General features: G+C 29.4%; 1 protein-coding gene across 1 annotated transcript; it reads left to right on the top strand.

Annotated features, from left to right (window-relative positions):
* Nucleotides 1–4,139: 4,139 nt before the first annotated feature.
* Nucleotides 4,140–8,105, top strand: LOC106761880 (cytochrome P450 71A6). The gene is made up of 2 exons (XM_014645510.2): nt 4,140–5,217; nt 7,357–8,105. Exons 1-2 carry the CDS (start codon nt 4,285–4,287, stop codon nt 7,978–7,980), a joined length of 1,557 nt encoding a protein of 518 aa, XP_014500996.1. The 5' UTR covers nt 4,140–4,284; the 3' UTR covers nt 7,981–8,105.
* The last annotated feature ends 8,129 nt before the right edge of the window (nt 8,106–16,234 follow it).

Below are 16,234 nucleotides of genomic sequence, written 5' to 3'. Positions count from 1 at the left end.
CATGAGAAAAATGTATTTCATTGGTAATATTTTACCAACTTTAAAAAACTATAATATCTTTTTTTAAATGAGAAGAAAAAGAATTAATTTTAATAAATCTAAAACAATTTTTTTAATAATCATTATATTATAGTTATTCTTTAAATTAAATAATAAATTAATATAATTTAACACATGAATCATAAAGTCTGATGTTGTTGAATAAATTTAGTTAAGTTATTAAAAAAATTTAAACATAGTGGCCGAAATAAAATGAATCACAAATTTAGATATTGACAGCTAAACTATCCCTTAAAAGGAATGCGGATTGATCAAATAATTAACATTAAATAAAAGTTAACATTAATTAATCAATAATATCCAATTTATGTTATATATGTAACATATTGTATAATCATAAAATTATTTCATAATATAAAATTATAACATTATATCACTTTTTTTTATTGGATTTAGGATAATAATATTAAAACAAATTTTCTTTTTACAATATTTTAGTATAGCACACTATTTTTTTTATTGAGTTTAAAATAAGATAGTATAATAATAAATAAATAATAAACTAGTGAAAAATAATACATCTACTATGTCAAAATATTTAAAAGAAAAAAAATCAAGCGTCAAAATATTTTTTTTCTATTTTTAACACTAACTTTTGTTTCATGATTAAGAGTAAAATTGTTAAAATGAGTAACAATCGCCGGCCAATCTGGTTCACCAGATATTTGGGTCGAATTGGGTTTAAAAATTTATATCTTTTATGGAGGTTAGATTTCAGTCTAGTTCATTTGAGTTGAATCTGCGGTGGGTCGATTTGACTCCCCGACTCACCTACCTAATTTTATTTTATTAAAATTAAATTTTATTTTTATAAAAAATATATTTATTTATTTTTGTTTGAAAAATTTATTTAAGTTTCCTATTTTCAAAATTAATTAAAGGTTTAATCATTCTGATAGTCGTTATTTTCGGTAACTTTTTTCAATTAGGTCCCTCATTTTTTCTTTTTCTCAATTGGGTCCCTATTTTTGAAAAATTGAAGCAATTAGGTCACTATCGTTAGTTCCGTACTAACACCGTTAAAAAGGGTGACACGTGCCAGCTCGTGATTTTTTTAAATTTTTTAAATATATTTTTAATTATTTTTATTTTTATTTTTTATTTTTTTTCTTTTAAAAATAAAATTTGCCACGTGTCAAGTTGACATTGTGCCACGTAGCAATGACAGTGTGAGGTGACACTAACAGTGCCACGTGTCACTGTCAAACCACGTGTCATTGCGTTTGTTTCAATTTGGTCCCTGTATTTTTATTTTGTTCCAATTTGGTCCTTGTATTTTTATTTTGTCTTAATTTAGTCCTAATTTTTTTAAAAATTTAGAAAAATTTGTTCCTTCCCAAATAAAATACGGTATGTACATTTTCCAAATTTTTGTCTTTAAAATTGTTTCTGTTAAGCAAATTATTAGTAATGATGTATTTCAAATCGAAATATTTAACTCTAGAAACTTTTTATGAATTGTTGAGGAAGTATTGAGACTATACTTGTGTAGATTACCTTCACAATAATATTTATTATTGAGATGTTAACTTTATAGGTTGCTCATTCATATTATTTAGGTTAAATGATTTCTTTACTATTATATAAATAAAAATGTGTCATATGTTAGTTTGTTATTTTTTTATTTTTCTAATAAAAAAAATTAATTTGTATAAATTTCTTTGTAAAGATTTATATACAAATAAAATTTTGTTTGAACTTGGAGAGAAACAAAATTGTTTAGTTTTTTAAAAAAATAGGATTAAATTAAGACAAAATAAGAATAAAGGGACCAAATTGAGACAAATCAAAAATATAGAGACCAAATTGAGACAAATCTAATGACACGTGGTCTGATAGTGACACGTGGCACTATCAGTGCCACCTCACATTGTCATTGTCACGTGGCTCAATGTCAACTTGACATGTGGCAATTTTTAAAAAAAATATATTAATTAATTAAAAATAAAAATAAAAATAATTAAAAATATATTTAAAAAATTCAAAAAAATCACGAGCTGACATGTGTCACCCTTTTTAACAGTGTTAGTAGGAAACTAACGACAGTGACCTAATTGCTTCAATTTTTCAAAAATAGGGACTCAATTGAGAAAAAGAAAAAATGAGGGACCTAATTGAAAAAAATCACCGAAAATAGGAACTATCAGAATGACTAACCCTTAATTAAAGAAGAGTGAAATTTGTTTAGATTTGAATTATAAAAAGTTTGTATTTTTTTTATTTTAAAAAAATTGTATTTAAATAAATCAACGAACCAATTTATTTATCCACCAGGTCGAATCGAATTCAAATTTTTCTCATTCATTACATATTAGATTTATGACCAACCTTTAATGGATTTTGATAGATCTAATCAATAGTACACTACATGTGTTTTACGAGACTACGTGAATGTTACGCGACTACAAATGTGTTACACGAGGCCGTTCACGTTGCATGTTTTCTTACAACTGTTTCACTACATTTTATATCTCAGTAAATAAATAAAATTAGTATGTAGCGTAAATGAAAATTAAATTATAAAAGGTGGGTTACGTATAGTATGTAGGGTAAGATATATAAGTCTAAATGAAAATTAAATTAGTACTATTGGTTTATATATATAATAATTGAGGACATGATCAAGACCCGATACAATAATATTAATTTAGTTTAGTAAAGTTGCATGTGTATAACCTTTTCCTCATTGACTACTATGATGTATGAGATCGGTGAGGTGTAAGGACGGATCAGGTAGAGAGAAAAACGGATCGGGTAGAGAGAGAAACGGATCGGGGAGAGAGTGGTCAGGATACGAAGCAGAGACATCACAAGCTACACATCATGCATTAGCAGGTAGATTATGGAGGCGATAATCTCGGAGACACGTGCGATAGTTACGTTTAGTGGGTGAGATATCAGGAATTATGGGTCGACGGTTGCGAAAAATTCCCAGTCCAAAGTTATGAGTTAGGCCTATAAATACTGGAATAGTTGGCCAGGTAAGACACTTTTGATCTAATTACTTCTCGTCTTAAATATTAGAGTGACCCTGCTGACTTGAGCGTCGGAGTGCTAACGTGCAGGTCGCACCCGTTCAAGCGTGAAGGGAGATCGATTGGTTCAAAGTTATGTCTTGGGTCCTACATCCGAAACAACTACCATTAAATTATACAAAATTATTAACAAATAATTATTCTTTTAATATTAAAAAATAGACTTTAGACCTAATTTAATTTTAAAAGTATTTTTATAACGTGAAATTTGTATTTATTATATTTTTAAATTGACTTTATTGATATGAAACTTTCAACACGTCCTAAAGTATACATTTTAAATCTGAGATTAGACATTAATAGATGATTTAACAACAATATGATATATCTAGTAGAACAATGTATTCAATAAATAACACATATCACTAGGATAAACTGTTCCGATATCATGTTAAGAAATAAAATTTAGGTTTAATTCGATCCTATAAAACCAACTTATAAAATAAGATTTTTATATAGAAAAATGATTATTTGACACACCTAAATTTTTTACATTTATTTGATACTACTCTTACTTACCTTTTACTTTTTTCTTTCTTAAAAAATACAAAAGTTTGCACTTTTATGATTATTTTATCCTTGGAAAATGATATTTCAACATCATTTTTTGACACCATTTTGACATTGCACATGTGTCAAAATGTGTTTGGACGATTTCAAATTAAAAAAAGCTGAGGCAAGGACATGTTTGGAAGAGAAAAACTAAAGTTTTTCTTTTAATTTGAAATCATCCAACCACATTTTGATATGTGTGCAATGTCAAAATGATGTCAAAAAATTGGTGTTGAAATATCATTTTCCTTTATATTATGTATCAAATGAATATAAAGATGTATTAAATGAATGTAAAAGTATATATTGTATTGTTACACTTTGCATATATCGTTTAAATTAACCTTATTATTAGTTATAAGATTTCCAACATTTAAGAGAAAAATATTGACGGGTTACCTTGAGAAGATGGGTTACATATCTGATTGAGAAGATGGAAGAACCAGAAAATCAATCTTATGGTCCCAAATGGTCCCCAGTTTCTTTATTCAACTTCACATCATATGACTTTTTCTGTGAAAGTTCTGTCACGAAAGAACCAACCATTGTGAACATCTTATATACATAAACAGACCGACACATTACCACCACATTATTACAAAATCCACGAGCGATCACAATCTTGAAGCAGAAGCCAATGACGAACTTTCTGAATGGAACCATCTCCTCGTGGTTCATCATTCCCATGCTAGCTTTCTTCATCTCACTAGCCTTTCCCACCATATTCAATCTTCTATCCAAACTCAACTCAAAATCAGCAAAAAACTTACCACCATCTCCACCAAAGCTTCCACTAATAGGAAATCTCCACCAACTTGGCAACCTCACTCACCACACTCTCCAATCCTTTGCCCAAACCTATGGCCCTATGATGGTGCTCCACTTCGGGAAGGTGCCAGTTCTTGTGGTCTCAAACGCGGAAGCAGCACGTGAGATTCTGAAAAACCAAGACCACGTTTTCTGTAACAGACCACATCGTAAGATGTTTGATATCTTCTGGTATGGTTCGAGAGATGTGGCATCTGCTCCATATGGGCACTACTGGAGGCAGGTGAAGAGTATCTGTGTTTTGCATCTGCTGAGTGGGAAAAAAGTTCAGTGCTTTCGTAGAGTGAGGGAAGAGGAAGTTATGATAATGGTAGAGAAAGTTATGGAGAATTGTAGTTCTCAGAAAGCAGTGAACTTAACTGATTTGTTCTCTGATGTGACGAATGATATAGTGTGTAGGAGTGTTATAGGAAGAAGATATGAAGGGAGTGTGCTTAGGGAGCCAATGAGCAAGTTGGAAGAGTTTTTGGGGGCTTCTGTTATAGGGGATTACATACCTTGGCTTGATTGGGTTGGAAGAGTTAATGGAATGTATGGTAGGGCAAAGAGAGTAGCTAAACAGCTAGATGAATTTTTGGATGAGGTTGTCGATGAGCATGTTCTTATGAGAAATCATGATGGTGATGTTGTTAATGGTGGCGATATGCAGAATGATTTTGTGGATATCTTGCTGGAGATTCAGAAAACAAGCTCCACGACAGATTTTCAGGTTGATAGGACTATCATGAAGGCTTTGATCATGGTAAGAGTATCTATCTATCATGATTTGTGTTTTAGTTCTTATGTATCGTATGTTTTGCTATTATTATTATTATTATAATTATACTCCTTATTACACATTTTTCACACTATGAAGATGAGAGATGATGAAGGATACAAATTTGAATATATTAATTGTAGTGTTAAATTCTACAGAAGTTTTCTATAACAATACATTCTCAGAAAAGTGAGAGAAACAGAAGAAAAAGTATAGGTATGATAAATAATATGATTAAATTAAAAAAAAAAAAAAAATCTAACCAAAATAATAATTAATTGAGTATGAATAAAATGCAAGATAGATTGTCGGACTGACTTTATTTTTAATTATTATATATTCCCTTTCCCCACCTTATCTTTTTAAGTGTGGTGGAAAGTTTTTTTTTTAAAAAAAATAAAAAATGTAATGAATTCTATTAATTTTAATAAAAAAAATTATTGGTTTAGATAAATTTTAGATCTTTAATAGGACGTTTTTTTTAATAATATCTGATTCTTTTAAAATTGGATACTTGAAATTTATAAATTTTGGATTTTAGTCACTCAAAAAATATTTATTTATATTTCATTAATAATTTTATAACTCATTTAAATGATCTCTAAAATATTTTTATTTTGGTTTTTAAACTTTATTTTTTATCACAATAAAATTGATATAATTTTTATTATATGGTGATTATCGTGTTAGTAGAAAAAAAATAAAACATCAAAGAAATCCTTCAACATAACATATACATATATAATAGATCTAATACGCATAAACAGCAAAGCCTTAAATATTTCTTTAATTTATAGATACCTAATTTGAAGTAAAAAAGAGTTAGATATTAAAAGAAATAAAAGTTGGTCATATATAAGATATTTATAAGTTATTTAATTTTTTTTATATTTTGTTTCTATTTCAACTTTACAATAAATATGTATAATTAAATATTAGATGGATACTCAACCAGTAAACAATACAAATCAATTAATGATATTTTTGAATTTTAAAATTAACTGCAAAATAAAAATATACTACCCAAAAATAGGAATCTTTTCTTACCAAAGCTACATGTTTTATTTCTTTGTTTTGGACTGCATACCTACTGCATTATCTGGTTGAGTTTCAGCCACAAAACTAAAGAACTGTACTGTGTTATCTGTTTATGAAAAGCTTATCCAACAAAAGTTGTGCATTGATCAATGAGGATAAGCTGGACTCAATGAGTAGGAGAGAGACTAAGTCGCAGAAATAATTTTTTTATATTTATTTGATTTTAATTTTTTTAAAATAAAAAATTCATTCTTTATCTTTAAAATGTGTATAAAAGTGTAAATTAATTCACCTTATCATTATTCCTTACACAAAATCAAATAGCTTGAAAACTCAGTTGGCAGAAATATACATAAAATAATTATAGGGAGTTAATTTATTACAAACAAAAATAGAACATAAAAGGAAGTGATTTATACAGCTAGTATTTATTTCTATTATCAAGGTTTAAAACTCTTTTTGGTTCCTAAGTTAGGAGGAGATGTACAGTTTAGTTCCCGTTTTTAAAAATTTAAATCTTTGGTTCTTAAGTTATAAAAAATGTATCAAATGAGTCATTTTTTATGTTCATGGTCAAAGTACAAAGAGCAATCTAAAATACTGTTATTATTAAGAAACAAATCAGAGCAATCTAAAGATGTAGGAGTTGTTAAGAAACAACCAAAACAGTATTTCAAGTCAAAAAATGACTCATTTGATACATTTTTTTATAACTTAGGAACTAAAGATTTACATTTTAAAAAACTGGAACTAAAGTGAATATCCGCTTATAACTTAGGAACCAAAAAGAGGTTTAAACCTATTATCAATTTAAGAAAGTATTTATTTTTATATATTATTATTACATTAAGATATTCAATAATATTTTCTATTTGAGACAAATATACATAAAAAATTATAAGAACTGATTTACTACAACCAAAAATAGAACGTGAAAGGAAGTGATTTATACTAACATCGAATAAGTTTAGTTAAAAGAATACAGAATAGTTTCTTATAGTACAAAATCAGATTTTGAGGTTCCAAAGAACACAATAATACCATTAATTAGGAATCATAGATTGATGTTTGATTGTTTGATTTCAGGATATGTTTGGTGCAGGAACTGATACCACCCTTGCTGTGTTAGAATGGGCTATGACAGAGCTGTTGAGACATCCAAATGTGATGCAGAAACTGCAAGATGAGGTGAGAAGTGTGGCTAGGGCAAAGACTCATGTAACTGAGGAGGATTTGAATGAGATGCCATACTTGAAAGCAGTGATCAAAGAGATTCTGAGATTGCATCCACCATCTCCTATACTGATTCCAAGGGAATCCATGCAAGATACCAAAGTGATGGGTTATGATATTGCAGTTGGGACACAGGTATTGGTCAATGCTTGGGCAATTTCTACAGACCCTTCCTATTGGGATGAACCTCTTCAGTTTCAACCAGAGAGATTCTTGAAGAGTTCAATAGATATCAAAGGGCATGATTTCCATTTGATTCCATTTGGAGCAGGAAGAAGGGGTTGTCCAGGAATAGGTTTTGCCATGGTTGTCAATGAACTGGTTCTTGCAAACACTGTGCACCAGTTTGATTGGACTGTGCCTGCTGGAGTGCTGGGGGACCAGACATTTTGCTTGTCTGAAACTACTGGATTGACTGTTCATAGAAAACTACCTCTTCTTGCACTTGCATCTCCTCATGTGAAGTGTTCCAAGTAACGTTGCAAGCATAAAGAAAATAAGAGGCTGTCTTATCAGTAAGTAAGGACAATTATATTTTAACAACTCTTTTTTAATAACTTTTTGACAACAGGAAACGTGTCACTATTTTATTAGTCTGTTTGAATTTATTCTAAAAGGATATTTGAAATGGATCAATCACAAACTGTCGTGTATGCGTTATCAAAAAGTTGTCAAAAAATAGTTGTTAAAGAGACTTTTTTCTATCAGTAATTATGTATTATCAAAATAAACGAAAAAATGTTAAAAGAATAAAATAATGTTTCTCATTGATTTAGAGAACAATAATAATATCAGATACTTTTATATTTATTTGATATACAGTAATAAAATAGTTATAAAAAAGTGTAAAATATTTATCAGTAATTCTGTATTATCAGAATAAACAAAAAATGTTAAAGAATAAAATCACTGATGTTTCTCATTTATTTGCCTATACTCCAAAGAGAGTTTAGTTCTACTTCCTTGGTAACTTGTGATTGATTAGAGGTTTGAAAAAACTAAATAATAATATCATAGAGAAGAAAGTAAGTCAAGTTATTATGGAAAAAGTCTCTTTAACAACTTTTTTTTAACAATTTTTTGACAATGTATACGTGACAGTTTGTGATTGGTCCGTTTCAAATATTTTTTTAGAATAAAGTCAAACAGACCAATAGAATTGTGACACGTGTCCTGTTATAAAAAAGTTGTTAAAATATCATTGTCCTAAAAATATACAGTTGAATTGTCATATGGAAACAATTGACTTTGAGACTGTTTTGTAACACAAATAAAAGAACTTACCAATTTATTTAGCGATTTATAATGAATTAGTTTAACTAATACAAAAATGTTTTGATATTTAAAATGATTTTTAAGTACTTTTTACGTTATAAACTAATAAGTAATTTGTTGTTTACTTGATTTTCTTTATAATCATAATTTCTATATTTTAATATATTTCTATATTATTTTTAATTAATTTCTCCTCATTTATCATTACTTATTTTAGTTTTATAGAGGTAACTGACAATTGTGTCATTTTTTAATGTTTTTAATTGTGTATGTAGTTCAAATTTAAAAAATACTTAACATTATAAATTTGATTACATGATATTATATTAAAAATACACACAATGAAAACTGTAAAAAAAAATTAATTCTTTCCCATTTCCACGTGCGCGGTTACATGGAAGCAAAATAAGGACGGTACCACCCACCTAAAAGAAACTTTTTTATTTTATAGACTTCGTTATTTTTTGACGACTATCTTTTAACACACTTTTGACGGTTAACCTCTCATTTGTCAATTTTTTGTTTTTGTTTTATTGATAAAATATATCCGCGAAAATGAATAAAGTTTGAGAAAGTTTACGTTCCAATTATATTTTTTGTCCTGTTTCATTACAATCGAAGGTTCTTTCTTGGTTTTTCTTCTCTCCTGCGTGTGTTTTGGTTCTCTGTCTACCTTGATTGTCTTTCTACACTTTCATTATCGTTCTCACAGTTTTTTCTCGTTCTCGATATGCAAAATGGCAAGTTCTGGACAGAATCTACGTTTGAGCAAGGTAAACGCATTGTTCGTCCATTTTCTTCTCAGTTTGGGTTTTGGGTTTTTCGTTTAGTGTTGTTTTCGTTGAGCAGTTTGTTTCCCTGGGTGCAGAACCATTCATTAACAGTGTGTTTGTTTCTCCAGGTGGAATGCCGAACAATGAACTGGGTGGAATGTCCAGCAACCAACCTCCTTTGAAGACGTATGTGAGGGTGGGATCAAAAAGGCATTACAAGAGCCAAGCGCTAAGGACACCGTACACTGGAAATTAAGTACTTAGAATAAAAAAATCACTCATTATTGTATTGAGTTTATAATACTTGAGTAATAGGAGAATATTAAGACACTGTAATTAAACCTATTTTGTTCAAGTTGTGTAATTTATAATTGCAATTTTATTGCCTATGTTATTGAACTGGTTTATAATTTGATTTGTTAAAGATTTTTAATTATGAAGTCTCCATTTAGCAAGTCATAATGTTTGTGATACAAGAATGAAAAAATGTTTTTGAGTTGATGAAGTTAGTTGAATTGGTGAAGGTTATGCTGCCAAAAATAGCCTTTTAATCGTTTACGAATGGCTTGTAAAGGATTACGCGATATATATAGTTTTGGTTTTTGGACAAGTTGTTTCACTGAAGGAGCCACCTGTGGTAATACAACGGACCACATATAAAATACAGTGATTTTCACAGAACTTGAGTGGTTTTAATTTTAATTTGTTGTTCAAGTGTGACAAGTGGCTTGAAGGACAAGTTTTGGGTACCCCATGATGTAGTAGGGGACAACCAAGGTTCATATCAAGCACTTAGATGAAGTCCTGCATGCATATTCTGCAGGAAAAAACTGCCTTGTAATCATTTACGAATGGCTGTAAACTATTACGCGATTGAGTTTTGGTTTTTGGACAAACTGTTCAACTAAAGGAGCCACCTGTGGTAATACAGGGGAGCACATAAAATACAGTGTTTTTTCATAGAACTTGAGTGTTTTAATTCTAATTTGTTGTTGAAGTGTGACAAGTGGCTTGAAGGACAAGTTTTGGGTACCCTATGATGTAATAGGAGACAACCAAGGTTCATATCAGGCACTTAAATGAAGTCCTGCCAATTCTGCAAGAAAAAACTGCCTTGTAATCGTTTACGAATGGCTGTAAATGATTACGCGATTGAGTTTTGGTTTTTGGACAAACTGTTCAACTAAAGGAGCCACCTGTGGTAACACAGGAGACCACATATAAAATATAGTGTTTTTTCATAGAACTTGAGTGGTTTTAATTCTAATTTGTTATTGAAGTGTGACAAGTGGCTTGAAGGATAAGTTTTGGGTACCCCATCATGTAGTAGGGGACAACCAGGGTTCATATCAGGCACTTAGATGAAGTCCTGCAAATTCTGCAAGAAAAAACTGCCTTGTAATCGTTTAGGAATGGCTGTAAATGATTACGCGATTGAGTTTTGGTTTTTGGACAAGTTGTTCAATTGAAGGAGCTACCTGTGATAACACAGGGGACTACATATAAAATACAGTGTTTTTTCACAGAACTTAGGTGGTTTTAATTCTAATTTGTTGTTGAAGTGTAACAAATGGCTTGAAGGACAAGTTTTGGGTACCCTATGATGTAGTAGGGGACAACCAAGGTTCATATCAGGCACTTAGATGAAGTCCTGCAAATTCTGCAGGAGAAAACTGCCTTGTAATCGTTTACGAATGGAAGTAAACGATTACGCGATTGAGTTTTGGTTTTTGGACAAACTGTTCAACTGAAGGAGCCACTTGTGGTAACACAAGGGACCACATATAAATTACAGTGGTTTTTCACAGAACTTGAGTGGTTTTATTTCTAATTTGTTGTTGAAGTGTGACAAGTGGCTTTGAGGACAAGTTTTAGGTACCCCATGATGTAGTAGGGGACAACCAAGGTTCATATCAAACACTTAGATGAAATCCTACATATTCTGCAGGAAAAAACTGCCTTGTACGAATGACTGTAAATGATTACATGATTGATTTCTTGATTTTGGACAACCTGTTGAACACAAGGAGCCACCTATGGTATCCTAGGTCACCACAGTTCAATTGTAGTGTTTTTACACACAACTCCATTGGTTTAAATTGTAATTAGTTGTTTAAGTGTGTCTAGTGTCTTGAAGGTTAACTTCTGGGAAGCCCATCGTGGTGTAGGGGACCTCCAAGGTTCACATCAACCTTGTCTTTGGTTGTTTAAATACGTGAATATCTTACTACTTAACATTTTGTCAAATATAATAAGCAAACATTCAACCAACATTTAACATGAAAATATAAAATTCTCATGCACAATTTGAGTAGTAAAAGCAGTACAATATTCCAGTAATGTATAAAAAATCCTAATGAAAGCAAATACATGTAAACAACAAATTCTAACTACGAGGTGAAATGATAAAAGGGTGTGTGAGACTGCTGCAGTTGGTCCTTAATGTTCCCAACTCGTGATTCTAAGGCGTCAAATCTTGTACCAACGTAGGTCTGAAGTTGTTTAATGGTTGATGAATCCATAGAGATTCGAACCCGCCACTACACAACATTACAAAAACATTGTTATTAGTTAACAATGCGAGGATATAAAATAAACTACCAAAAAAATACCAAAACTTCAACTTACTTTTGGGTTTTGGGCTTCCATTACACCTGCACTTATATGATAAACCAAAAACAATGGTAGAGAAGACGATTAGCGTTGACAACACAAAAACAAAAAATGCTCCAAAACTAGGGTAGGGTTCGCAAGCTTTTACTTTCCAAAACAAGCGAGAAAGCCGTCAATGAAAAGAGAGGGCACAACGCGAGAGAGAGGTTTTGTGGAGAGAGGGAGCAAGCGTCTCGAGTGTTTGGGAGAAAGGACTGTTAGAAGTGGACTTTAAGCCTAACTCAACCACACAAAACTGGCTTGTAGGGTGAGGTTTACACCCACTTATATACACTGAATTGGCCTTATCTGTAATTGATGTGGGCTTCCAACACCCCCCCTCACGCCGAGGTATATACATCTCGAGTATGGGATTAGATATTTAATGGGTGGTCCGATAACGGGTGGAATATCATGCCCAACAATAATACATATCGCTAGGATAGACTTTAATCATGGCTCTGATACCATGTTAGAAGTAAACTTTAAGCCTAACTCAATCCTACAAAATCGGCTTGTAGGGTGAGGTTTGCACCCACTTATATATACTGAATTGGCCTTATTTCTAGTTGATGTGGGACTTCCAACAAAGACAACGCGAAAGTAAACGAAGAATGAAACATAAAAAGCGCGAAAACCAAATTTCATATCTTTAGATTTTCAAAATTACCCTTGCAATACAATTTCCGCTTTTTTTTCTTCTTAAAAATCAGCCAATAAACACACACCACGTGGCGTTGTCAAATCGGAAAAAAAATTGTTAAACAAACGTTTTCCTATTTTATATAATTTTATTTTTGCGTCAGAAATAATGACACAATCGTCACTTTTAATTTAATACTTAAATATACGACATATTTTAATTTGTATACTTATTTTTTAAAATTATTTATATAGATAGAGTTGACCAAACTGTCTCTTAGTTTTTTTTAAATAATTTATTATGTAGCTTTTGTAGTAGGGTCCGTCCTTAAACTAGGCTTTTTTTTTTTTTTTTAAGGAAAATGATATTTTAACATTATTTTTTTTACACGATTTTGACACTGTACACGTATCAAAATGTGTTTGGACGATTTCAAATTAAAAAAAACTGGGCCAAAGACATATTTAGAAGAGAAAAAACAAAGTTTTTTTTTTAATTTGAAATCATCCAACCACATTTTGACACGTGTGCAGTATCAAAATGGTGTCCAGTGTTAAAATATCATTTTCCATTATTACGTAGCATCCATGCTATGCATTGATTACGGTTGTTTGTGATTTAAAATTACGTAAAAACCAAAATATAAAATTACGAAAACCAAAATTTCACATATTCCAAATACAAATCAATATCCAATCACATTATAGAGAATTCTAGATTCAAATATTACATAACATATTTCAAAAGCATGTTTTCTTTGGAAAGAACAAAATAAGAAGATAGTCAATTGTATTTACTTACAAGGGTTAAATATGTTTTTAGTCCTTAAACTTTGGGGCGATTTTTGTTTTAGTCCATTTTTTAAATTAAGGTATAATTTAGTCCTTCAACTTTAGAATACTCTGGTTTTAGTCCTTTTTACCAAATTTTTTTAATTTTATTTGTTGTTTCAAACGCAGTTAACATTGAAGCAAAAATGTGTCAAATAGTGTAAACAAGTCAAATACTATAATAAAACGTGCTTGAAACAGTAAATAAAGTTAAAAAAAATTGGTAAAAAAGACTAAAACAAGAGTTTTGTAAAGTTGGAGGACTAAATTGTACCTTAGTTTGAAAGAGAGACTAAAACCAAAATCGTCCCAAAGTATAGGGACTAAAAACATATTTAACCCTACTTACAAAAATAATAGAAATAATTAAAATTTTGCACGAAATGTAATGTAAGTAAAAAACACTAGTTTTACATGTGATCGAAGGTATGTTTAAATGTAAATATTAAATTATTTAATTACGTACATCATTTTGAGGAAATGAAAATAAAGAACACAAAATTGTTACCTAAATTATCTATATAAGAATTAATTTATCTTGCATTCGTGAAGTGTACATAACATGCAATACCATGCAAGTGTACATAATTTATGAATCATACTTACTGGGTCCTATGTTATATCCAAGTGAGATTTGTGGCCAGTTGTATAAGAGTCTAAAAATCATGGTTTAGAATTAATATCGTGTTTAAAATGGTTGTTAAAAAATTTAAAATATAAATAAAAATTTTATAAACAAGTTTTATTATTTAAAAACACACATTCTTTTTTAAAAACATTTTTTTTTAGAATTATTTTTTTTTCTTTAGATTTTCTAACCTTTTATCTATCTATTTGAATGCTGGAGGTCACTCAGTTATTCTTGTGACATTTTTATTTTAAAAAATATTTATTCTTGTGGCATTTTCTAATCTCCTGCCTTTTATTAAATAAAAATCTAAAATAATTTATATTTTTTATTTTAAAATATTAACTTAGCCTTGAGTTAAACGGCTCTAATAGTATTGCAATTTTTTTATCCTAATATTTATAAATTAAATTTATATTTTCTATATCATTTTATCCAAATTGTTTAACCATAAATAATACAATAAAATAAAAATAACATATTACATTTTTTTAATACTATGATTTGAATTATCTAAATATCTTTATATTTTAGTTTTGTCACATTCTCAATTTACTGGTTTAATTTTTTTTTTAAGTTTGGTCGTCTTAACTAATTTTATAAAATGTCGTGGATTCTGAATAATATTAGTGTACTTTCAAAAAAGTAGCTAAAAAATTTTATTCTTCTACTATGGAATGTGTGGTTGGAAGATGTGACACTAGTCAAAAACTTTGATTTTTTAAAAGTTATTGTATGATTGTTTGCTTATTGATTAAAACAAGAGTGATTTTATGGTTTATATATGTTATTTGTGTAAATAATTTGGATCTTTCTCTCATTTATTCTTTCGTTATTCTATTGTTATGTGGTTGTAGAATGGTTGAAGAAAGTTTTTAAAGATTTGTAGTTTTTTTCTTTTGAATTTGGTTATTCGTTTCTAAAGTTTTTAGTCCTTTGTTTAAAGTAATTAAATTGATTGTCATTATCCGGATGATTTGAAGGATGAGAAACAATAGTAGATTTTAGGATCCAATTGTTTTTCCTTCTACTATTTTTAAAATTAAGTTAGAGTGTCAGGACTAAATCTAAGAAACACAATAGTAATACTATCTCTGACTTTTGGGTGTTGAAAATTTTCGATATTCAAAATAAGTGAAGGTAAGGTTGTTTCATTTCTAGACATAATATATCAATTTCCATATGCTAATTGGCTCAAGGTAAATATTGATTGTACATTTAAGACTTGTCCCGATTTAACGTTATGTGACATTTTTGGAAAATTCGAAATGAATATGTGAATATTTTTCAACTTTTATAAGAGTGCAAATTTTTGTTTATGCTGACTCTATGATAATCATTTATGTTTTGGAACATCATAAAAGGAAAGTTTTTAAAGACTTTGATTGGAAAGTGATTCTTCTTTAGTCAATCATGATTTTTTTAGATTATTGAGTAGTTTCTTAATGTCTTAAAAGGGGATGGGATCATTTCTCGCATATGTAATTCAAAATTTATTATGTTTTTCTTGAGAGAATCATTGTAATACTAACTAATTAATTTAGTTTTGATTCATAGAAAATAATATAAATTATTTAATGTTTTACTTTTATGTATTTGTTTAATTTTTTTCATATAGTTTGTCTATTATTTGGTATAAGTATATTTTTTTATATATGTTTAGTGTCCTTCTCTATGTTTTTGTATTCTTTTATTTTATTTTATCTTTAATAATTTTTTACATAATTTATTAATATTCATATAATTTGACTTTGTTTAGAGTTCTGATTTATCTTCCCTTCCTTTGAAAACAAAAGAGTTCGAATAAGGAAATAAATAATTAGAAGCGACCAAACTAGAAAGCCAAATAAAACCTTCATACTACATCGAGTAAAAACATTCGAGAATAATCACACAGCAGATAGCTATCATTTTTAAAACCATTCAAATG

This window comes from Vigna radiata, chromosome 1 (genome assembly GCF_000741045.1).
Source record: "Vigna radiata var. radiata cultivar VC1973A chromosome 1, Vradiata_ver6, whole genome shotgun sequence".
In the NCBI taxonomy this organism is placed as follows: domain Eukaryota; kingdom Viridiplantae; phylum Streptophyta; class Magnoliopsida; order Fabales; family Fabaceae; genus Vigna; species Vigna radiata.
This window is presented reverse-complemented; position numbering and strand designations above follow the sequence as displayed.